This window comes from Cardiocondyla obscurior, linkage group LG10, assembly GCF_019399895.1.
Source record: "Cardiocondyla obscurior isolate alpha-2009 linkage group LG10, Cobs3.1, whole genome shotgun sequence".
NCBI classification, from domain to species: Eukaryota; Metazoa; Arthropoda; class Insecta; order Hymenoptera; family Formicidae; genus Cardiocondyla; species Cardiocondyla obscurior.
In genome coordinates, this window is record NC_091873.1 from 6,631,201 (window position 1) to 6,655,088 (window position 23,888).

Below are 23,888 nucleotides of genomic sequence, written 5' to 3' on the forward strand. Positions count from 1 at the left end.
TAAAACATTGGTTTTACCATTGGGAAAAAAGTAACTAGAGGTTGCCGCTGCCGATCGATGATGGCATTAGCGGCGGGCGGGAACTATGGCTAACTTCAGCCACTCCTTTACTCGTTCTAACCTTCTAATACTAATGTAATACCTCTCGAGTGTTTTCAAAGACTCTTCAAAGAAAGCTCGGCATCGAGAAACCCCCAAGATAGACGGATTTATTATCATTTTAATCAGGAACATTTGCATTTTTCAGCCACTTATGTAAGCATATGATTAAATTATCGTTATTATTTATTTAATTGTAATCGTTTGAATTGAGGATTGAATACTAGAGGATCGTTCACTCGATTGTTAATATTATTTTTGAAGTTAATATTAGGCGTCGGAGAAGCGCGAGCTGCATCGCGAAAATTATTCAACATTCAGGTAATTAAGTAATAATCGGAAGATTTCTATTTGTGAAATTTCGTTCTTGCTCGTCAATTATTGACGCGGCTCCCGTCAAACTTCACGAACTTTACGAGCTTGCCAATCGATGCTGGCATTACATTACAAGTATCTCGAAGTATCGCTTTTATGTGACATTTCTTTTTTAACACGACAGTGCACCTGCATGACACATCGCGTAATGCTCCATGGAAAATTCATGCCAGGACACGGTAAAGGATCGCATGAATCGTGAGCGAAGGACCGTTTCTAAGGATGCCCCGTGATATGACGCTATGCGAATTATCCTTTTCGTCGTATTTTACGTTGCGGCTTATGTGGCAAGAATCGCGATTGGTGAGGATGTCGTCGAAACGATGCCAAGTATGATTACACGTACACGTAAAATCCTTCGGGAACGTGATTCCCTCATTAAATTTAGTTCTCAACAATTTTAACATATTAATCTATTTACAGGACATTTTTTTTGGTAATCTCTTTTTTATAATATTATCGCGAACTAATATTATTATCGCACGTGTTCTGTCGTTTCGTTGTACGTTTGTAGGAAGCAGCGTGAGGCGTACGTTCGAGCGGAAAAGCGAAGCGGCGCGGAGCGGAATATCCGAAGTTCCCGTCGACGATGGAATAATCCACGTGATAAACAAGCGCAGCAGGCAATCATTGCTGACGATACGAACCGATGACTCTCCGCAAAACGAAAGCAACGACGATTTAAAACGAGCCAAGCGAAGTCTGAAAAAACGGGGAAAACGTAGGAGGAATTCGGGTTCCAAGATTACGCGTCGTCGAAATAACCACGCGGGACATGATTCCGGCGAGCGGAATATCCCGTCGAAAGGGACGAGATTTCCGATTTGGCAAGCTCCAGAATCAACGATTGCGGCAATTAATTTGGATTCCACGACGAATCCGACGATTATGGAAACGGGACGGAATAATCGATCGTCGTTCGCATTTCAAAGGCTGCCGTTGCAGCTCGAGAATTTAAACTACGGTCGCTCTGTGAATAAAACTATGTCTCCGATCACCGAGAACCAATCGCTGAAATCACGAGGACTGATCGACGTCTCTAATAACAATTTAAAGAGAAGATTCCTCCTCGTACCGGTTTCTAAGAATCTGTACGTTTTGAAGAACATCAAAAATATCCCTCGTGCAAGAATAAACGTACCTAAGCAATATAATTTATTAGGAAAAAATGAGAACAATGCAACTCCGGCAATTCTCTCGTTCAAGGCGCAGCACGATGTTAAAGACGTAGGTGGAGTTTATCTTCAAAGAGGCAATCATCGTATATTCGATTACGACACGAAATTTTTATACTCCACTCTTGATTCTCGCGTTCCCGAGGAAGCTGCGAATTCTACAGAAAATCCGGCGTCTTATCCTAAATTCTTGTATCCAGGATTCGCGCTTCGGACTCGCTCCAATTTAATCGGCACCACTACCGAAAGCTTCGAATATGTCGTCACTCCTCGTTCGGATTACGCGAATATTTCCTCCACAAATATATACGACGACGCATATTCAACAGCTACTTTTGAAACGTATGACTTAACTGATGAAGATTTTAAGCGTCTTTCAACGAAAATGAGAGAGGACAAAATCGTAACAGATTTTATAAATGACATTTTGACTAACACCGAAGGTATAGATAAAGATAGTCAAGAATATGGAATCTCGAGTACTGAGTTAACTCATTCTAATTTTGATTACAAAGACAGGTTTAGCTATGAAGCATTACTCGGTAATACTACTGCCGATATGGATTTATCTCTCGACGAAGATTTTACAACAGTCTCATCGTTACTACCAAACACCGATAAATGGAAGAAAGCGCAGTCTAATATAAAAAACACACGAGATTTATTAACAGCGATTAAACCATTGTCATCGGAGCTGCAGAGATTATTAAACGCAGTCAAGTTAGTTAATCAAAGTCTTAGCGATGTGCAAAACAGACTGTGCGATAAAAAAAATGTCGCCGGAATCAAGAGACATAATAAATTGAAAAAAGCCACGAATATTGCAAATTCAGTTAAGAAAGTTGACGATTCTGATCTCTATACAGGAAGTTGTAACAGTCAATCGTTGGACAAGAGGCGTATTAAGACCAAAGTTAAAAGTGTTACGGATGCGAAAACTGGAAGAAAAACCAATAGTTTTCTTTTAAATAAATTGACAATACCGTTTCGTAAACACGGCAGCTCCGTTAACAATTCAAAAGTACAGAACAGTCGCAAAAACTTGCTCAAAAAAAGAAGATTGAGGGAAAGAGGGTTCTTGGAATCTAAAGACATTGAGAAATATAGATTGTCTCACTCGAGATTTAACAGGAATCTAAAGTTCTTGGCGAAAAATTATGAGATGCGAACGAAGCCGATCAGACAGCTTATCGAAGCGGGATTGAAAGAAACGAAACGTGCCACAGCGCCAGTTACAAGATCGTCGCGTTTTATTAAAAGTAATATATCGAGCGAAATTAATTCTGCAGACAGGCATGCGCAAAATTATCAAGAAAATAATCAAATAAGCAGATCAATAACTTTACCAAGTAATGCGCCCTCGTTTCCGGATATATTCGCGAAGGAGAATTCAGTGAGTTTCTCGGCAGATCAACGAGATTTTCAACGCAACGGAAAGAGAACAACGACGAGCGAAATATCTCGTTCCGATAAAGAAACCACAGTTCATCCTACTGACTCGCAATTTTACAGGGAAGCAACTGCTTATCTCGGCGTACTTCAATTGCTGGACACGACTCACGTAACTGATATGCGGATGGAAAATTTAACGGAATCGTCACAGCTGATCTTTACAACCACAGAACTTTCTGCTCTAACGTTTCCGCCGTACTTTATCAAGGAATCGACAACTACGAGTTTAAGTACCGTCGCAGAGGAAGAGGCTCTTGAGACAACCGAATCATTGTTCGTTACGATGACATCTACGTTACCATTATTTTATACGACGGAATTAACAGCACTTCCGGTTGACGAAGCCGCAATCTTGACTACTGTAATTATTACGGAGAAAATGACTGTATCACCTGTCGCGATCATCGCCGAAGTAACCGAGACTCCTATTACAATTCCAATAACAGATTATTTTACAATCTTGAGTGAACCCACCATGCTCTTGACTCAATTTTTAGAAGGTATGACGGATATTACTATGAAAATTACGATTCCTGTAGTTACAGAAATTTCAACCGAACAAACGTCTACGCTAATTGAGGTCGAAACTGTGGAAGACGAAGTTACGGAAAGCACATCGACAATTTTAGAGAGAACGCAGAGTTTATTCGTGGAAACAGATACGCCTTTATATACGTTTTCGACAGTATCATTACTTAAAACTACGGAAACAGAATGGATGACTGCTACGTCTCCTATCGAGTTACTTTCAACAATTCCGACGATTACTAAAGGATTTCGAACTACATTATTAGAATCCACTTATGAGACTTTGTACGATACGACGGCATTTACAAGTTCCTCTACAGTTTTAGAAAGAACGGGAACGATTTTAAAGACATCGACGGAAGTTGCAATAACTACTTTAATACCAGAGGATGAGAATCCAGTGGCACAAATTGAGAAAACTATAACCGCGGAAGAAACGGCGACGGAAATTCCGCCGGCGGACGGAACTCTAACGCCTACTGAAAGTACAATATCTGGCGTCGAAACAACTACTGAAATTTCAACGTCTACAGAAACTACAGCGGATGAAAGTTTAACAATTAATGAAACTTTAACAGCTGCGGAAATACCAACGCCTGCCGAAATTACAATAGTCGACGAAATACCAGCGATTATAAAACCTGCGACGATCACAGAAATTTTTACGTCTACTGAATCTTCGACAAGTTTTAAAACTACAATTATTAAAGAGGCTACAAGCGCCGAGTCTTCAACCACTGCTGAGGCGACCGTCGAATTTTCGACCACCGAGATGTCAACGTCTACGGAAACTACAACTGAAACTTTAACGACCGTCGAAACTTTTACCGGAGCTTCAGCTGGCACGCTGCCAACAAGTAGCACAATTCCAACGACTGTAGAAAGTACAGAAATTACGGAAACTGCCAAAATTCCAACGACTAGAAAAAGAACTGCGAGCGTTAAAGTTTCAACGTCAACAATTGTGGAAACTCCGTCAACTATTGAAACTCCAACGATTACCGAAAGTTCAGGAACCGCAGAAGTTCCGATGACTTCGACTAAGTTCTTTGCAGCGTCAGAGAGTACAATGTCATCTGAGTCGACGACGTCTTTAAAAAATGTTTCTCCAACTTCAGTCCCGACTACTTTAACCGCAGTTTTTACCACGGCAACAACCGAGAGTACTTTAATTTCTTCGACGCCTACAACTGCCGTGGAAACCGTAGTTTTTACGTTAACATTAACGACGATAACGCCGTTAGAAATACTAATTACAAATGCTACGCTGAGTGAAACGCCGTATACCGCAATTTCTAGCATACTTTCGACTACGGAAGGAACTTCTCTTAAAACTGTAGCTCCAACTACGTCATTGGAGACAACAATGACAACTCCCTTATCGCCGATTACGAGAGCGATGTCGAGCGAAACGCCGAGCACCACGTTTTCCACGTTCTTAATAGAAGAGTCTACAGCTTTCCCAGTATTTACGCCTTCACTCGAGACATTTGAGACTACGACCGTGTCGGCAATTTTTACAACAGAGTCTCCAACCGAATCATTCCCGGCTGCGTCATTTGTCACATTACACACGACCGTAAATGTGACAATTTCCAGTGCAACGGCTAACGTACTTACAACAGAGATCGAGAGTGCAGCCACCTCGGTCGTATATTCAACAGTAACAACGTCTTCTGTCGCTGAACTTCCACTCGCTACGCCTGTTCCAGCGGCTACTGAAACAACGGTTTACGATACTGCTTCTCCTTCGCTCACTACATTTTTTTCAACAGAGACCGAAAGCGCATTTTCCACGGGAGAGCCTGAAGAAACCAAGAAATTTACTTTCGAACGTTATTACGAAAGTACGAAAGAAGAAAACCTGACGAGTACGACCGAATTAATAACGGAGGAATATACGACTTGGATTGAGAAAGAAACCCCGACGACGTATCTTTCGTCGACTCCTTTTCTCACCGAAAATATCACAGAAGCAACTTCCCTCACAATCGAAACGACTACTTCGCCTACAACTGCGTCGACTTTGTTGATTGAAAAAATATCGACGGTTTCGGAAGCTACGTTAATTTCAACTGAAACAAGTACGATGCCGTCGATGGAGACAAGTGCTTTGGTGCCAACGATAACTGCGGCAGACGCTTCTCGTTCGGAAAAAACTAATCTAGAAATTACAGAGGTGAGTCGGATAACAATAAGAACTACCGAAAGATCAGAATATGCAACAATAGAAGCCGCAGTTACGCCTACTCCATTTTCTGAATCTATTTTATCAGTATTAATCACACACGGAAGACCTGCCGCTACGCCGGAAATTATTTCCGTATTGCCGAAGACTACGCTAGAAGAGCTTACGACGTCAACGACAACCGAAATTCCATCGACGTACTCCACCGAAAGTAGTTCACCAACGTCTTTCGTCGAAACGACAGTGAGCCCTACCGTTTCGGCTTCGGCGGCGATCACACAAGAAATTGAAACGGAGTATTACGTGGCGAAAGAGCCGTTGTACGAAGAGGAATATGAAGAATACGACGAGATCCCGACCGGCAACTGGTACGATTACGACGAATACGCAACCACGACGAAGTATACGAAATTGCCTGAAGAAACGACAGCGAGTTCGCCTTTTGCCAAAGATACATCTTTGTACGTAACGAAGACCTCGACTGAGTCAACTACGTCGAAAATGTTTCATATTAAAGGCAAAGGAACCACTTCTAGTTTAGAAACGTCCGCGTCGAGCATAATTGAGAACTTAACGAAAACGATTGCGACTGATTTTACAATGTCCGGTACAAAAGAAAGGATGGAATCAACGACGTTAACTTTCGGATCCACCGAAGAGTACATTCTTCCCCCTTCGACAGTTTTCAGAATTCCGACGGAACCCCTTGAGTATCTAACGATTACGGACAAGTATGCGCTGCCGAAAAATTTCACGCAAACGTGGAGCGATATTACCATGACGAAATTTGTAACGGAGCCTGAAAAAAGTTCGAGATTTACGTTGGAGAAGATCACGGTTTCGGAAGGAGCTACGACGGAGACTGGAGTCGCGGAGAAATTGACTTCTTTCATCGTTTCACCGGCGTTGACGACGTTAACGGAAAAGGAAACATTTGGGGTGTATACAACGATCATGAGTACCGCGTCTTCCGAAATCGAGGGTGCTATCGAGACCGACTACGAAATTACCACTTCGGCAATGACGGAAAAAACTACTCCACGTGTCGAACCACTCATCACACCCGAAACTGAAGCGGAATTAATATTTACAACAACGAGCGAAACTCACGAACGAGAAGAAGGCAAAGAGCAATTGCTACGACGACTTGAGGATCTCAAAAATCGTGAGAAGGTAATGACGGAGAGAGAAGAGAAGCTGAGACAGAAGGAAAAACAGTGGACTATAGAGAAGGAGAAATGTAGAAAAATAATGCAACGCGAGAAGGAAAAAGCGAAGAATGATGCAACGGCGGCTAGTATAACAGTAAGTTACGCTACGACTATCGTTACCGTAAGTACAAAAAATTTATCTACTTTGGCTGCAGAAATGGAAGTCACATTCTCTGAATTTTTTTTTCCAGACGTTTATCACCAAGTCGAGCTTCGCCGAAATTCAGACGACACCGTTTAGTATCGCAGAAGAAGTAACGTACGCTACGGAGAAAACGGAGGAAGCAACTACGACGGAAAGTACAACGTATGCCATAGATGAGAGCGAATTTGTTACAAAAGAACCGAGGTACGTATATATCGCGGACTACGTCACTCTAACGCCGTATATCACTACATCTTTCATGAATTTGTACAGCGCCGGTTCAATCGAAACCACGACTTTTTACACCGGAGAAATATATACCGCAAGTTATGCGTCTGAAGCAACTCTGTTCAACAACGTAGAGGAAGTTACATCCGAGGCATATACCGCAGTGGAAACAGCTACAGACGGAAGTACATTTGCAGGAGAAACAGAGGAGACAATTATATTTAACACTACGGAGACGAGCGCCTCTGTTAAACATTTCACGGGAGAGATAGAGGAATTCCAAATTACGAATTACGTTACCTTTACGCCGTACGCCACTACGCCTATCGTGGACGTTTATAACGCTGCTTCAATCGAAACTGTGACTCTTTACACCGTCAAAGAAATATATACGCCTTACGTAACTTTTTATAGCGAACCTTTATTCGGTTCTACTGTTACTAGCCCAATTACGACGGCCACCGATGAGTTTATTACGTTGCCCGCTGCTACATTCAGTGAAAGATTTGAGGAAACCGATGCAGCTATATTTACAACTCCAATTTGGTACTCTACAGAAGAAACGTACTCTGTGACTTATACAGACATTTATGGCGAACCTTTATTCACTTCACCAACATTCGAGCTTACAACTACTTCATCGACGTCGGCTATTATTACGACTGCGGAGATAAAATACGACGGCGAAATAGAAAGGCTGAAAGAAAAGCTGCGAAACAAAGCGCGCGAATTAGAAGAAAGAGAACAGATTTTACAGGAAGAGGAGAGGAGATTGGAAAAAAATATAATAAAATTTGAAAAATACATGGAAAATTTTCAGAAGAGAAAAACGTCAGTCACACCGATCGAAAAATCGACTGCAGTTACAAGTTCATCAACGCCAGTACCGCCGACTGAAAAGACCACTGTCAAAATGCAATTAACAACGCAGATTAAAAAAACAGCTGAAAAGAAAGAAAATCGAATGACTACGAAAATGGCAACTTCCCAACAGATAGGAATGGAAGAAGAGAAGCAACGAACAAAGCCCGTACCTGAAGAAGCCGTAACACAAAAGGAAGAGGAGGCAGCGACGAAACGAATATGTTTGAACGTTCTAAAAAGTACAAATCCTTTAGATGAAAGAAAAAGAAACATCTCGACGAAAAAGATCTGCCTGCCGTATTTTCCTGACAAAAATGAAGAGAAGCCAGGCAATCCGTTAGGAAGGAAACTCCTCGCTTTGCAAAGTACGAGAAAAATCAGAAGACCGAGATGGAATATTCCGTTAGAGACTCGATGTTGCAAGAAAATAAACGAGACCATACATAAGATCGGCAATCTGCAATTGTCACACCACGAATGGCTGAGCAATGAGTCCACAAAGCCACTGCGACACTTTAAAGGTTTTACTAGAATCTACACGCAAGGAAACGCGACGAGCGACTTTCAATTTAAAACGTCGGTATATGAACACGTTCTTAATTATGAATTCTTTCAACCAACTACAATGTCTATGTCGAATAACAAGGAGCGTAAAAAGAGAACAGATATCTTAAAACATGATTTAATTCCTTCCAGAAAAATTAATTATTCCATCGACGATAAAGTAAATGTTCAAAAAAGAGACGTTTCGTCGCCGGAGAAAGATTCGAAATTTCGATTGAAGAAAAGTACAGCGAATATTTTCAGTCACGGGCCAACGACCGAAATAACCGAGAAAGATGAATTTTACACGGTGAATGTGCTACAACTCAGATACAACGAGAACGAACAAACGCATGAAGTAATATCTGCTAAACCAAACGAAGCTGAGCTAACAGAGACTTTATCTGAATCAAAGGATGACAATCATATAACTGAATTTAGAGAAAATGGAAAAATTACGGCATCATATTATAAAATTGAAAAAAAAGATAATTTAAAAAAAACTGACAAACTAGAAGATGAAACGGAGAAAGAAATAGAAGAAGCTGACGACTATATCGAGGATACGATAGACAGTAAGATAAAAAGAATTTTAATTTTTTAAATATCCTATTTCTATAAATTTTTTTTCTTTTAAATCATTACGTTGTGCTATTTTATATTCGCGTTATTTTCGATACTTTGTAGTAGAATTTAAATAATTTATTACCTCTTTTTATTTTTCTTAATAAATAATTTTAATATTGTAGATTATATGAATTATGAGGAACACGAAACATCGACACGGATGTATGAGGGACTTTTTAACGGCAAGGAGAAGAATGGGAAATTGACAGAAAGTGTGAGAACATCGTTAGATCGAGCGTGGCCCACTGAGAAAAATGCAATGTATCATTTAGGCGGCACTAAGTTTTGGGAACTCGACTTTGTTACGGAACCGTCAGCTGTGTTACGTACGACGACTGATAAGAGCAAAACTATCGACGTATTAATCACCAGGACGACCTGCTTCGACGTTATTCTTAAAAGCACAAGAAATAGTAAGGCGAAGTCTATTATAACTCATCGCAAACGGGATGTTTATAACAATAGAGCGGGAAAAAATGTTTTTATCGCTAACCGAGACGTCAGTCTTAAAAATATTACGAGAAAAAGTGGGAAGCGTCATAAGGTAGGAACGAAACGATCCCTGGCGAAGATAACGAAGAAATTAAAACGTGATTCGCAAAAGTTGCGCAGATTGAATTATTCCGAGCGAAGTTTCGAGGAAAGGAGAGCGATGAGATTTAACGATTTCCGGTGCGCCAGCAATGAAGATTCAATAACGGCGAAAAGCCGCAAATTGTGCGGCGTTAATGCGGGCAAATTGAAGCGTCAAATTGTTAAGCACGAAGATGCTACAGGCAAACACAAAAAGAAGCAACCGGCGAAATCGCGAGCATTGCAAAACACTAATTTACACTTCCTTCATAATACAGATAATTGTGCCGCGAACAAAAGAAACAAATATAAAACTGCGGCGAGCGTAAATTCTCGAGTGGAAAAAATCGACAAGAAAGAGACGTATCCTAATGCCATCGATCACGAATCACCGACTGCGTTGCATGAAAGAAAAATCCATAATTGTAACAATTGCATTTGCAATGTAGCGAGTACAGTTAACAGCATCAAACCTTTATTGAACAGAATGCATTTTCCGTTAGACGAAATTAAAGCGCTTAATTGCAGCGAGTATAAAGAGATTCAGGATGAAATAGTGATCTCGATGGATTCCGACGTCGAAGAGGCTAAGGAATTTCCACAACCGCGTTATAACGTCGAGTCGCTGAAGGATCAGAAATATATCAAGCTGGAAGAGCTGGAGGACAATTTTAATAACGACTTGGAACTCTATAGCGGTATCTCCTTGGCAAACTGTTTATGCATTTCGTATTAAGATTTAAGTACGAAGAACAAATGCGACAATTAATGTAAGAAATTTCTTTTTAGATCGCGACGTGGTTTCGCTGCCCGGTCTTAATCTGAATTTACCCTGTAATCAAGACGGCGATGGTATCACCTGGCTGTCGAGCGTCAACAGACCGAGTTACACGTGGAAAAGAACAGACGGTATCGCGCTCTTGGGTAAGTCGCGTTCGGACTCGAAAGAAAGTTTCGACACGATAGAATTCACAAAAGCCGCTTATCTAGGTTTCGTGGCGGAGAACGGCGATCTAGAATTGCAAAACGTGAACGCGAAGGATACGGGAAACTACACCTGCGTGATGACGTATATGAGCCCTGACAACGAGGATCCTGTGGAAACTGCTTATGAAATCCACTTGCAAGGTGAATCTCTGATCGAATATTCTAACGAGTTTCGAGTGACAAACGCTTGACTTCGTCAAACTAAAAGGGATCTTTTGCAGTTGTAACGCTGCCACGGTACGTCGTGCACGGGGAAAGTCGTTATCGCGTACGATCTTGCGACGAGAGGGATCTGGATGTCGTAGTGACGTATCTACCTATGAAACTGAATAGCGTTGTGTGCGAAGCGGATGTCTGTAACGCTTACGTTTTACCGCCGTCTTGTTCCCGGAATCGAGTACGTTCAAAATATATTTTACTCTTTTTTTTCCTACGACGTGGACCTTTCAATTTCGATAACATGCGCGTTTCTTTTTCTTTTACAGCAGATTACAATAAATATTCTACTGGTACCATCACACATCGTTAAATTGATGACGATCGATCTCAAACAATGCAACGTCTTTTGCCTCAAAGCGATTCAAGATAAACTCTCGCTGACGCTGAGTAAAAACTTGCAAATTTTTCTCGGAAAAACCAGTTAGTTGGGAAATATATACATTACTTGCTTTACTTTGTCGCAACGTATTCTTTCTTGTAATACACAATTAAATTTTATTTCCCATTATTCTATATTTTGCCTGAACGTACCAGTTTCAAACTCTATTACGTTATATTTTTAGGTTTTCTGTCTTGAAAGATATTTTTCTCTATGGCAAAGTAATTCCATTTCTTTTCTTATCGTATTAGAAGAGAGAAATGTTGCGACCACATATATACCTCACAATACGTTTCTATAGAGTTCTTTAACTACAGTTATTTTCAGATTACCGCATTACGAGCAGAGGTTGGTACCGATCGTCGAAAAATCATCGTTCGCGAGACGGAAACGAGGAAGGGTTGATGCAAATACCTTTTTTGGAGGATCCAGCAGTATCGGGTTGTTCTCCGGCTGTCCAGCAGGATACGGTCTTCGTGAAACTCGTTGCGGTGCGTGCACTTTTCGCATCAAACGTAACGGTAATAATGGTGTAACAAATTAACAATTAATAAAACTTTTCAGTTCCTTGCGACGTGGGCACTTACAGCGAGGACGGAATATCTCACTGTAAAAGATGCCCAGCCGGCACATATCAACCGAATCACGGCGCCCGAGCTTGTCGTACATGCACTAATCCAATGACGAAAGGATGTTATAATATGGTACATACACATTCGGTGCTCTTAAATATACATGATTTCAAAATTATTAAAATTACGTCTGGGCGCATTTTCGTTTTCGGTGCACTAGCGCGGAATTATTGCTGCACGATGCATGTACAAATCGTTTTTCTTCAGCTCTGGAATTCATTTTCCGCCGTAATGGTAACTTTAGCGAGTATCGGCGCGATGGTGTCGATGTGCGTGCTGTTGGTATGGTCAATTTGCTGCGTTAAAAAGAAATTCTGTATAAAACGAATGGCCGGTGTCGTCGCCCGGGAAGACGCGCTTGAAACAGAAGTAAAATCGCGATACGGCACAAAACTTTAAACGCGAGCTGACAGAAGGCTGATAATTAACTTTTGTACTTTACAGGAACGCGTGGAGGAACAGCCGTTAATTAGGGACGCGAGTGAGAACGAAGATCAATGGGAAAACGGGTGCAGAGTTGAAAAGAAAAGGGAGAAGTCTTACGCAAATAAAAAACGTCGGAAGCAAGACAAAAGGAACAGACACGACAGCACGCACGTTCGTGAAGCTGATAAATATATGCGATACATATTAACGTTCTTTAAAATCTCTCACGTTCCTGATATAAACTTAACAAACTTAAAAATTTACTGTTACCTACAAGTTTATATCGGTGTTTATTTTGCAACAGGCACACGAGAACCAGTGGGAATCACATCGCGCAAAAAATACTCGGAATATTTGCCTGGACTCTTATCAATCTCACGACGATTACAACTGTTAGTATCCATTTTATACCGAATAATTTTATGCACTCACATACAATAACAAAAGTGTACATTTTATGTAGATTATCCAAAACGGTCATATCGTAAAGCACCACAACTTCCAGAACGTGATTTTGATTCATGACGAAAGGACGTGTGTAGGAAAGTATACTGTGAATATCGCAGAAGTTATATAATTAAAAAAAAAAAAATAAAACTGTAAGATACTTTAGGCACGACTATTAATTGAAAGACTATCTAACATGTATTGCTAATCTACTATTAAGATTCATTAAATATAGTGCATTATCTGGCAAGATTATATTGGAGAACAATGTTTGTTATAAATAAATGTAATACGCATAGTATATGCTTGCAAGGAATTCAAGATATTACAATTATATAACTGTATTTATACATAACCCTCATTTTTCATATGTAGATCTTATCGAATTATCTATAAATTATTTTTATCATGAATTATCTTTTCGACGTTTCAAGAGCAGAATTATCAGTTTATCAATTCGCTTGCAACATTAAAATAAACTAAAGCTAACAACAAAATTAAAGTTTTAAGGTTAGATTATATCACAAATAAATTATTATTAAATACAGAGTCAAGAATTTGCATCAAAAGTAATGACTTTAATAAGCCTATACATCTGAGGTTATCAGACCTATATAAGTTATATATATTTTAAAGACATACATTTCCTATTCGAATTATCCTGACATAATCAAATTGCACTGGCAGCATCGATGCAGGATGCTAAGCTAGTGCGACGCAGCCAGGAAATCTGAAAAACAGAGAGGCAGTTAGAACCTCTCGGCAATCGGGATCATAATAATAAATACACGTCGTATTAACGTGTACTAGGCAAGTGAGAATTAAAAGATCAAGTACCTGATTCGCAGGGCAACTTGTGTAACATTGCTAGAAGCCTATTTCAGCAGTTGATGACGAACCGAGAGGAAGGGAATGGCGAATCCGCTGCCCATGTAGACCATGAATATTGCCAGTAGCACGTGCCGGTTCTTCGTGCTGAACGGGAAATTCTGCAAGAAAAAAGAAATAAGGTTAGATGGAGACCTTGCCACCACCGCGTTATGCAATCACTCGACGAGCTCGTAACTCACGTGTCCAGGTACACCGTCGTACGGATCGTGGTGACCGCTCTTGCGAACCGCACTCGTCGTGAACCTCCTCACCGCTTGGCGAGCGGCCGTGCCCACCGAATTAATCATTCTCGACGAAACAATACTCGACCGTACGCGGTTTTACACTCTACGCAATATTACGCAGAGACACTCTAGTACATACAAGATGGCGGCTCGTCCTCTGTTCACAGCGCTCACCTCATGCCACGGCGCAGTGCGGTGGCGCCGCCGGCGCATGTGCGGTGCGGTAACGCCACCGGCGCAAGCGCGCGGGGTGACTAGTACGCGCCACTAGTACGGACTTCTAACTAACTTTATACTACTCGTTACAAGTTCGCGCGAAGTAAAATTGCCGCTCGACCGAAGGATGTCGTTTGCAGCCGTATTTTTAGCAAATATAATTGGAACATTCTGCGTAAGTATGTTATCCCCAGAATTGTACGCATGAGTTTTAACGAAATACATATTGTCGATTCGAAGTCGAGCCGAAAATGAATCTAATCACGGATTGAAAGTTGGGCAGCATCCCGGGCCGTTTTCTCGAACGACAAAATGGCGATTTTCTTCGAGCGTCGACAATTAAAAATAAAATATCCTTGTAAATTGCGCCGATATTGATCGTAACGGAAATACGGAGCTCCGCGGTCGACTTCGGCTATTTGCGCGATTGTGTATCACTGGCGCGGAATTGATATATTGTTCGGCAGCTTATTGCTGTATTAATAATTAATGCAAATTAATAGTGCTGATTTATACAGCCTTGATTAAACGTATAATGAAACTTATTTATAAGCGCAACGGCCGGGAACGATTACTTTGCATTATTTGCGTCGTCGCGAGGTGCTCGACGATAAATTGAAATAAAAATTCTTGCGTGGAAATTCGATACACGGTACACAATAAATATTCTTTTAACGAATTATCCGATGTTAAACATACCCATCGGATATTTTTGTTATCTCGTCTAATTGGCAAATATTTCTAGAGTTTTGCCGGCCTGCACATGTAACACATTTTAAAATTAATTAAAATTCTTTATTTTCTCTTATTTTAATTCTCATTTTTTTTTGTTTAGAAGCGGAAAACATCATCTGTATTTGGCTTTTAATCAACTAATAATTAATTAACACCGGAGGAAATAAGGAAAGAGGGGTCTCGCAGCGGAAGCACAGTGCAGCTGGTGAGTTTGGAAAAATTTATTTCTGTACATGGCGAGAAATGTAATTATAGGATATTACAGCAAACGAGTTTATCATTTTGACGATCAAAAATTTGCTTAATTAATGTCCGAGCTATTTGGAGCCGACGGGAAATAATAATTGTATTTTATTTTATTTTATATATTTTTTTTCTCTTTTAAAGAATGGTAGATTTCATAGTTTAGCAGTGGGTACTTATTTTTATTTCATTGCGTTATAATGTTATTAACCGATACGTCATGTTATATTAATAATTAACAGCAAACTGCTGTGAATATAATAATTTATAATACATATCTAATACGTTATAACAAAATAATTATTTTGGTAATTTTTAACATAGTAATCGAACATGCAGATTTTTATAATTTTATATTTTAAATCAGGGAGTTTTTTTTTTCCTTTTTCTTCTTTTATTAAGATAAATTATTTTTATTCCACAAATAACAATTATTATTTTAATATTGCACACTCGCGAACACGCTCGACGTTGCAACAATTGCGATGTTATTTATTCAATCGAAATGCCGATAAAAAGTGAATCAGATGTGAACTCCCGCGTCTTCAAATGCAAACGTACATATAAATATCGTTTCGATAGCGGTGAGAATCGGAAATGTCCAAATAAACAACAGCTAATTATTGTGTAATAAAATTCAATTTAATTAATTAATTTAGTTGATCCCGCGTGCCTGAATATCACCGCGGTATTTCGGAGTAATTTATCGAACAATAATATCATGTTATCGCGAAATAATCCAATCGCGCGTATCCTTTTGTTCGGCGCTTTTGAGAAATTACAATGACTTTAATTAGCGGCCATTGCGATTTGTCTCCGGCGCCCATTTGCAATACACGGGGAAATACGAGTTAACGGCCGGCGGTAGGGAAAAAAAAAAAAACACTTTTTCTAACGCACCCACACACTTTTTTTAACGCACTCACACACCTGAAACTTTGCTCACCTTTATTTTCTCAAAGTAAGAGAGCGCACAGGCCAGGTAAAAAAAGCAAATTTCAGGCGTAAGAGTACCGTCGTAAGACAAGGCCGGCGATCAAGTGCACGAGGGGGGGAGGAGGGGAGGGAAAAAGGATGGGTGGGTGAGTGGGTGGGCCGTTTTCCGTCTCGCCGCGTAACGACGTCACGGCGACACAAACACACCTGAAACTTTGCTCACCCAACGTTAAAAGTACGGGCCGAGCAAAGAGTCAGGCCCGCCCGTAGCGCCCAACACATTTTTTTTTTCCGCTTCTTCAATGCTTCTTCGGTCCTTCCTCGCTGGCGCTCCGCTCGGACGCAACAACAACGGGTTGTATGAATAAAACAGAGCGAATGCTTTTTGCCACCCCCTCCCCCTCCCCTCCTCCTCCCCACGGTCGGAGGTAAATGTTTCAAAACGAGTGCCGGCGAAGATATTAAATTTTGCCCCGTGTTTCCTACTTTAAAACAAAGGTACTCTCGCTCCGCAGTCTTTCCGGCGGAAAAGCATCTCCCCCTGTTGGCCCTTCGCTCTTACGCGATTTAATAATCTGTATACAGAACGGCTAAACTATTTTAGAAGTAGAAAAAAAAAAAGAAAAGAAAAAGAAGAAAAGAAAAAAAAATTGATCCTTTCGAAAGAACTTTATCGGGGAAGGGGAAGATGTTTCTCTCTCTGCGGATGTGCTTCGGCAGATGTTTGTTCCCTCCGCGGATAAGCCGGTCCCTCGGATCTGCAATTAAAAAAAAAACGGAGATGTAATTCCAAAGTCAGGGCATTTTACTTTAGCGTAAATGAAAATATCCATCGACGACTTTTCCGTCGAAGGCGCGTTATAAAAATATTCACCGCCGAATAGGTGCAATTAACGTTTTTAAATCATTTAACGCCGACGGCCGTAACAAGAGTATTTTTCATTCCCGCGCATTTTATTCACTGCGACGCGGTGGCTTGAACGTTTTTCAGGGCCTCCGTCGTATAAAATACAAGCTTAAGCCAAATTAAAATTCGCTTTAACGCGCAAGTTACGCCGTCGCGTCGTTTCGTAAAAACGCAACTTATGAAATGACCCGGCCGTGACGCGTTTTCTCGTACCTTTTGTCGCCTCCGTCCCCCCCCCTTCTTTCCTTCTTTTTTTTTTTTACCTTTCGCGAGGGGACAGCGATAATGCGAGGCACTGGATTTACGCTGAAACATTACTGAACGTAACAGCTATTATGCGCCGTCGCTCCAATTTGCGGCGGTGTTTATCCGACGTTGATTCAACGTTCATTTGAAGCGTTTTGTCAACGCCGCCGCACGATGCGCGCCAAGCCCGGCTCGGAGCTCCGAATTAAAATTCCCGTCACTTCTCCGTGTCGCTCTGTTAAACGCGATTTATGAAATCCCTCCCTCCCCACCCCGTACTCGGCTCCTTCCCCCGCAAAGGGGGGGCTCACTTTATCCTGGAAGTTTTCCGTATGCGCGACGCGGGGCGCGAGTAAGTACGACGAGAGAGGAGGCTCGTGAAACGCGCGTAGTACCCGACGGTTGTTCCTCCCGATGCTCATGAAAGGCGCCCTTTCTTCGTGGCGCACGGCGGCGCGATCGTGCGATGACTCGGCACGATAGCGAGGAACTCTCTCGGTCGAGGAAGCGGAGCCGGAGCAGAACAGAACCGGGGGCCTAGGCCCCTCCGCGAAGAGGAAGGATAGAGGAGCGCTTTCATTTGACGTGCATGCACGCGCGTATACGCGAACGAGAGGCGAGAGAAAGAGGACCGCGGCGCGAGACGGAGGAGGGGAGGAGGAGGAGGGGGAGGAACGGTGATCATCAGTGCTCTCGTGGAATGCGAGCGTCAAGAGGAGAGATAGGAGATTACGTCAGGCTCCGGGCTCCATTTAAATGCCCGGCATTGCTGAAATTGGTCCGCGGTGACCCCTGACTTTGGGACTCGTCTCGGTTTCTTTGTCCGGGCCGCATCTTCACCCCCTCGCGTAGAAGCGCGTGAGTATATCCCTCGGCACTAAGGGACGGTCACGGACGACGAACGGTGACGAGAAGACGGAGGAAAAAGATCTGGAAGGAAACCGGCTGAAGAACGGAGAACAAAAGAGGAAAAAAAAAAGAAGAAAAAAAAAAATAAGCGAGAAAGAAAGAGAAATGCCGCCGGTTATCGCCGGTTAATCTGGAGTCCGATGTCAAACCAGGAACACGCGAGGCTGACCGATGCGTCTTTCCGAAAATGAGAAACGTTCCAATTAAAGAGATTTTCGCGCAAAATTTCCTTCTTTAGTTTTTATACTCTTTTCCCTTTTTTTTTCTTTTTTTATTTCTTCCTTTTAACTCGCCGTCTTTCGTTAACAACGCGGACCGGAGTTGTCGCCGGCCTCGGCGACGCGCGGCGCAACTTTCGGGGCCGGGGCATTAATCATGCAAGTCGGGAACTCACTTGCGTATGATTCGGTTGGGCAAACAACGCACAACGGGCTTGACGTTGAATACGGCTGATGCCGGGCGCGCAACGGGCCGAGGGATTAATATTCTTTCGCCGTCGCCGCGGAGAGCCGCCCGCGGAGAAAACGGCTTTGTTATTCCGGCCGTCTCACCAAAATCCACCGGCCGGCTATGACGTCCCGGGTGCACCCACCTCTCCGCGCCTCTATGGCGTGCACATGCACCTCCGCCAGCGGCCAGACCGTTATTTTCCGTTTAGATATGCGGCTTGGAATAGATAAACAGACGAACCGCCAGAATAGCGGAAGACGCCGGGCGTTATTTTAATTTCCAACCACTTCCGCCGGCAGAAGCGCACAGCTGAACCCGACTGTTTGCCTAGACAACACTACGGACCTCGCGCGTGAACGACGTAGATTTTCCCGTAATGACAGGCTCACGGATCCGAGTTTTCGACGCCTTTTCCACCGACGATAATTTCCCCTCGCCGACCAGTCGCAAGAAGGCTGTTAAAACATCGCCCGGGCCATCGCTACGCTTTGATTTTGTCGACCGGCAAAAACCGTTGATTTACTCCCCCGATTAATTCCCGACAAAGGCGCGCAAACCCTTCGACGTAGGGCGCATCTGAGTATCGTATTTTAAATATCGGATATAATTTTTTTTATAATATTTCGCGCGTATACATTCTTCACTGAACGTTGATCGGTTTTTAAATTATTTCTTTGTGGGGATTTGATTAACGCCAACGCGGTGGCTGCGCGTCTCTTCTTCAAAAAACGTCACGACGATCTTGAAATATATAATTAGTCCCCGGAAAAAAAATATCATACAACTTTTACACGCCAGTATTTCTTTAATGAAATAAAAATTATTTAAAAAATTCCAAATTATTGTATTTCTTTTTTTTTTTTTTAATTAGTCGAATAATAAATTATCCGAAAAAGTGACAACAGGCCGACGATCGGCGTAAATTCAGTCAACTCGCGTTGCTATTTCGCGACTCTCAAGTGCGTGCCTAGATTTTACATAGGCATCGGATATAACGAGCGCGATGACCGAAAAGCGAAACTGTATAAAAAAAAAATAGGAAAAAAAAAAAAAGAAAAAAAAAGCGCTTATGAGCGGGTTTGATGGAACATTTATCCTGATTCTCTCTTTCTCTCTCTTGCTTTCCGTCGAGCCTCCACACAGATGATCGATCGACCGTCGTTCGGACGGCGGGAGCGATATTTTGCGAAATATTTTCGAGACACCATTTTCTGGTTCGCTGCGTTACATTTTACACGCGTGCGTGTGGCCGAATTTATATCGTATATTCGGCAGAACAATTGTTCCCGCGTGAACGAGATTATTTCTGCGCGCCGTTTTAATTTTCGACTGGCTTCATCAATATCCGAAAGAGATTGCCTTTTGATTATTGTTGCGCCCGTTTTGTTATTCGCGCATTTTCTCGCTATTACTCACCCGCTATCGCGGCTCGATTGCGACGATCGAGTGTTTTAAGGGCTCGCGGAAACCGCGAAGGGTGCGCCGCGAAGCATAATAAAATAATTTTTTAAGCAACGTCGCGGAGGCACCGAAGTCTCCCTCGGAGTCTTTCAAACTGAGGACGATTGTCCCGAGCAGGAATTTTATTTTTTTTTTTTCGAGAGATACATTTCCAAGGCTTTGACCTGAAAGTCCACTGGATTCTTTTGTAAAATATCAGACGGTAATTTCGGTATACAAAAGGCGCTTAATGCGCATCGGAAATAGCTGTCCGTGGGATTACGTAACGGTATAATGATGCACGTTTTGCCAACAAAACCGGCGGAGCCGAGCTACTCCACGGCGAGGAGCTCGTTCGTTCATAAAAAGGAAGGCGGAAAGGAGAGACTGAAACTGAGACGGGCGCAAAAAAGGGCGTGCCGGCGTTTGACAGGAAGTTGACCCAGCGTCCGGTTCTAATGTATTTCCGGCTGGTTACGGCTATCAAATCGCACCGGGTTTGCGGTTTCGACGCTCTATTTCTTTTTATGCCTCTTTCTCTTTCTCTCCTCTTTCTCTCCCTCCTCCGTTATAATCGGCAATCCTCGCCTTTTCGACCGTGCTCGAATTAACGACGTGTAAAGACGTCGTTGAAAGCTTTATTATTGTCATTAACGTTTCTGCCGCTTTCATTCGACCGATGTGGCGACAGGCGAGGCCGCCGTCGCGCGGGGCGAACCGTGTAATTCCGTGGAATGAACGTGGCGGGGCCTCGGCTCTCCGTCGAGTATTTTATTCAAAATAATTTCAGCGCGGCGTTCTGACGCTCTTTCATCATTAGCCATCGATTGTTTAAATTAAACAATAAAAGAAAGAAAGATAGAGAGAAAGAGAGATAGAGAGAGAGAGAGAAAAAAAAAAGAGAGAACATTTTAGTAAAAACGATCGTTTCGAGAGCGAGCGAGGAAATATAGATAGCCCTTGGGAAATCCGGAGAGGTGAATCTATAATCCGCGTTCTAAAACGATGGAAAATTTACTGCCACCTGAAGGATCGATATATATAAGCGCTAAAACTGCTTGGGAGCTCGTAAATCCAAGTAAAACCGGTCGCCGTGCCGGCTACAAGCTTGCTGCAAAAGCCGAGACGAAAGTAAGAAATCATACATATCGCATCGAGGCGCGGGACGAAATGAGGATAAATCTCGACGATAAGACCTAACGATCTCCTCCGCCTTCTCCTAAACGCGTTACAGTCATGCTACAACCGTTCGCAATCTCGCGGGCTCGTAAAACAAAGAGGAGCGGGATTGCGGCGGTTAAAGTCGGCTGCGCGAAAAAAACGAAAAAAGAAAAAAAAAAGGGTCCGTTAACGAATCGATTGAAATGGAAATCGATTGAACAAGCACTCGCCGCTTGTTATTCCCCATTTCCTGTCTCTCCTCTCTTCCTCCTCCTCATCCTCCTCTCTTTCTACCCCTCGCTCTTGTCAAATGCGATTCCTCCTTAACGCAGGTAGCGCCGCGGGACAGAAATCGCGCTCTCGAAATCTGGAAAATAGAGGAAGAGAGAGAGAGAGAAAGACTGAAGGGATGACGGGTGAAGGGCGCGGGATAATTGTATTGTAATTGCATCCTACGAGAGAAAGAGAAAGAGAGAGAGACGCGGGAGAGAAGCGGAACCGCGCGGCGAGTCACGGTTGACCCGAATTTTTTTTTTTTTTTTCTTTCCTCCGCACCGGCGAGAGTACCTACGCGGGGTTTTCGAACTGAAACTAATACCCGCGATGGCGGTGGCGGCTACGGGCAAGGACACGGAAAAGACGGCGGCGAGGGGGCAATGGATCTCTAAAGTGGCGGTCGTTGTTACAGAGAAAGAAGAGAAGAGGTCGAGAATGGGGGAGTCGCGGGTAAAGATGGGGTCGCGCGCGCCCCGCCGGTGGACCCAGCATCCGCGGGGTGTCCCGCGCGCGTAATTGCCATCGTAATAGCGAACAGCGTTACCCTTCGGCGTGTATCACCGTCTAAATGATCTTTCACCCTCGTCGCGGGCGAACCTCGCCGTATGAAAAAAAAAAAAGAGAGAGATTCCGCTTTACACTCTGAAACCTTTTGAAGGGCCGCTACCTTCGCTCGGACGCGACGAGCCTTCCGTAAAACCTTCGCGATCGACTTGGCTGATGAATAAAATTAATTAATTATTATTACCGATTAAATATTTATACGTAATTAATACTGCGAAATAAAATAATTTTCTTAATTTAATTTAATTTTATTTGACCCTTTTCTTTTATTTTATTTTATTTTTTTTCTTTACGAGAATGCTGGACGAGCCGGCGGTCAAAATTGCATCGCGAGAGGCCGCCGTAAATCTTTAATTTCTCGATTACGAGCGTTCCTATTGTCGTACTGAAAATTCCCATAAAGAAAGGTATTAACGCGAGTCCGCCGGCCGCGTTACTAATGACAGCGGCGCGCGCTTCGCTTCGCACATGTGCCACAGGGCTCTTTGTAATCCGCGACGAGACAAGCGTCGATCGATAAGCGTGTTATATGCATTAGGAGCCCTCCCCCTCGTCGCCGGTGCAGCGAAGGAAAGTGTTCCGCTCGACGACGGAAACGTCGAGGGAAACCGACGAGGAAGACGAAGGGGCTCGCGAGCGCGTTCGCTATTTTCGCGGGCGAGAGAAAGAGAGAACGCGATATCGTCACGTCGGGCGGACTTCTAAACGTCTCGTCACGCGACGGTCGCGAAGCGAGGGTCACGAGGAAAGACATTTCATCCTCCTTGTCCCTTTTACAATCGCCTTTTCTGATTTCAGATCACCGGCGTTTCCGTAACGAGGAGAGGACAAAAAAAACACAAAGGAGACTTCGGAGGCTATCGACGTGCGGGTATCTTCGCGGCGAAAATCTACCAAGTCCCACCGGTTCATTTACAGCGAGCAGGAACAAAAGCGGAGGTAAGGTAAGTCCCTGCAAGTCGATGCTTATTTTATTAGCGTTTGTTGCTTATTATGACGTTGCGCGAGAAGATTCACCTGGATTCGACGACGATGCCGCGCTCAGGCCTTGTCTTATTTCGCGCGCTTCCAACTGTTGCCCGCAACGGTGCCCCGAGATCGATCGATCGGTGCAGACGGAAGCGAATAAGAAAAACGGCGCATCCGGACGACGTAAAGTCCGACGACGCCATTTCAGCGTCGCGAAATAGATCACCCGGCTTATCCGGCTTTATAGCCGCCGGCGAGCACCGCCGAGTCGTGGAAGCTTTTTCGCGCACGTACCGCGAGTTATTTCAACATAATCGCTCCGCGAACTGCCCGGATGAGGAGCGAGAGGGAGAGAAAGAGGAAGAGAGACGGAGACGAACGCGGCGAGAGCGAGCGAGAGGACCGACGATTCGCTTCGGGAAAATATGATTTGCTTGATTCACGTGCGTTCTTTACCCGAAAGAAATAAGACGACCTAGATCGCGGAATTCCACGAAGCCGTACGCGCTCGCCAAGTTTCCACGGAAACGGTTTATTGTCGCGACGATGTTCCGCGTTTGACGGCGCCAATTAATAGAGGCGCGGCGCCTTTGCGTTTTGAGGATCCCACCGGTGGGCTCCTC

The 23,888-nt window shown here is 43.1% G+C and overlaps 1 protein-coding gene and 1 long non-coding RNA gene across 12 annotated transcripts in view; one reads left to right on the forward strand and one right to left on the reverse strand.

The window, feature by feature from the left end:
• The first annotated feature begins 18 nt into the window (after positions 1-18).
• On the forward strand, positions 19-13,414 carry LOC139106105 (mucin-3B-like). Of its 11 annotated transcripts, XM_070662631.1 has the most exons (16): positions 19-255; positions 599-804; positions 989-7,149; positions 7,220-7,377; positions 7,447-9,383; positions 9,558-10,706; positions 10,798-10,932; positions 10,999-11,136; positions 11,217-11,392; positions 11,481-11,634; positions 11,911-12,084; positions 12,158-12,297; positions 12,433-12,594; positions 12,670-12,822; positions 12,956-13,043; positions 13,115-13,414. In XM_070662631.1, exons 2-16 carry the CDS (start codon positions 717-719, stop codon positions 13,174-13,176), a joined length of 10,875 nt encoding a protein of 3,624 aa, XP_070518732.1. In that variant the 5' UTR covers positions 19-255; positions 599-716; the 3' UTR covers positions 13,177-13,414. The 11 variants fall into 11 exon arrangements, 10 of the variants coding, with proteins under 10 accessions (XP_070518732.1, XP_070518730.1, XP_070518727.1 ...); XM_070662629.1 differs by having other exon boundaries at positions 12,670-13,043; XM_070662626.1 differs by having other exon boundaries at positions 12,670-13,414.
• A 1,956-nt stretch (positions 13,415-15,370) lies between these two features.
• Positions 15,371-23,888, reverse strand: part of LOC139106119 (uncharacterized) — a 29,739-nt gene continuing 21,221 nt past the window's right edge. The window contains exon 3 of the long non-coding RNA XR_011546303.1: positions 15,371-17,101. This is a non-coding gene — a long non-coding RNA (uncharacterized lncRNA). The remainder of the gene's footprint in view (positions 17,102-23,888) is intronic.

What these genes read in the sequence shown, in the direction of transcription:
- LOC139106105 (XM_070662626.1), top strand. Translation starts at nt 717, where the DNA reads ATGCGAATTATCCTTTTCGTCGTATTTTACGTTGCGGCTTATGTGGCA. An exon ending in TTATGAAATCCACTTGCAAG is followed by an intron (nt 11,137 to 11,216) that starts GTGAATCTCTGA and finishes GATCTTTTGCAG; the next exon opens with TTGTAACGCTGCCACGGTAC. An exon ending in CGAAAGGATGTTATAATATG is followed by an intron (nt 12,298 to 12,432) that starts GTACATACACAT and finishes GTTTTTCTTCAG; the next exon opens with CTCTGGAATTCATTTTCCGC.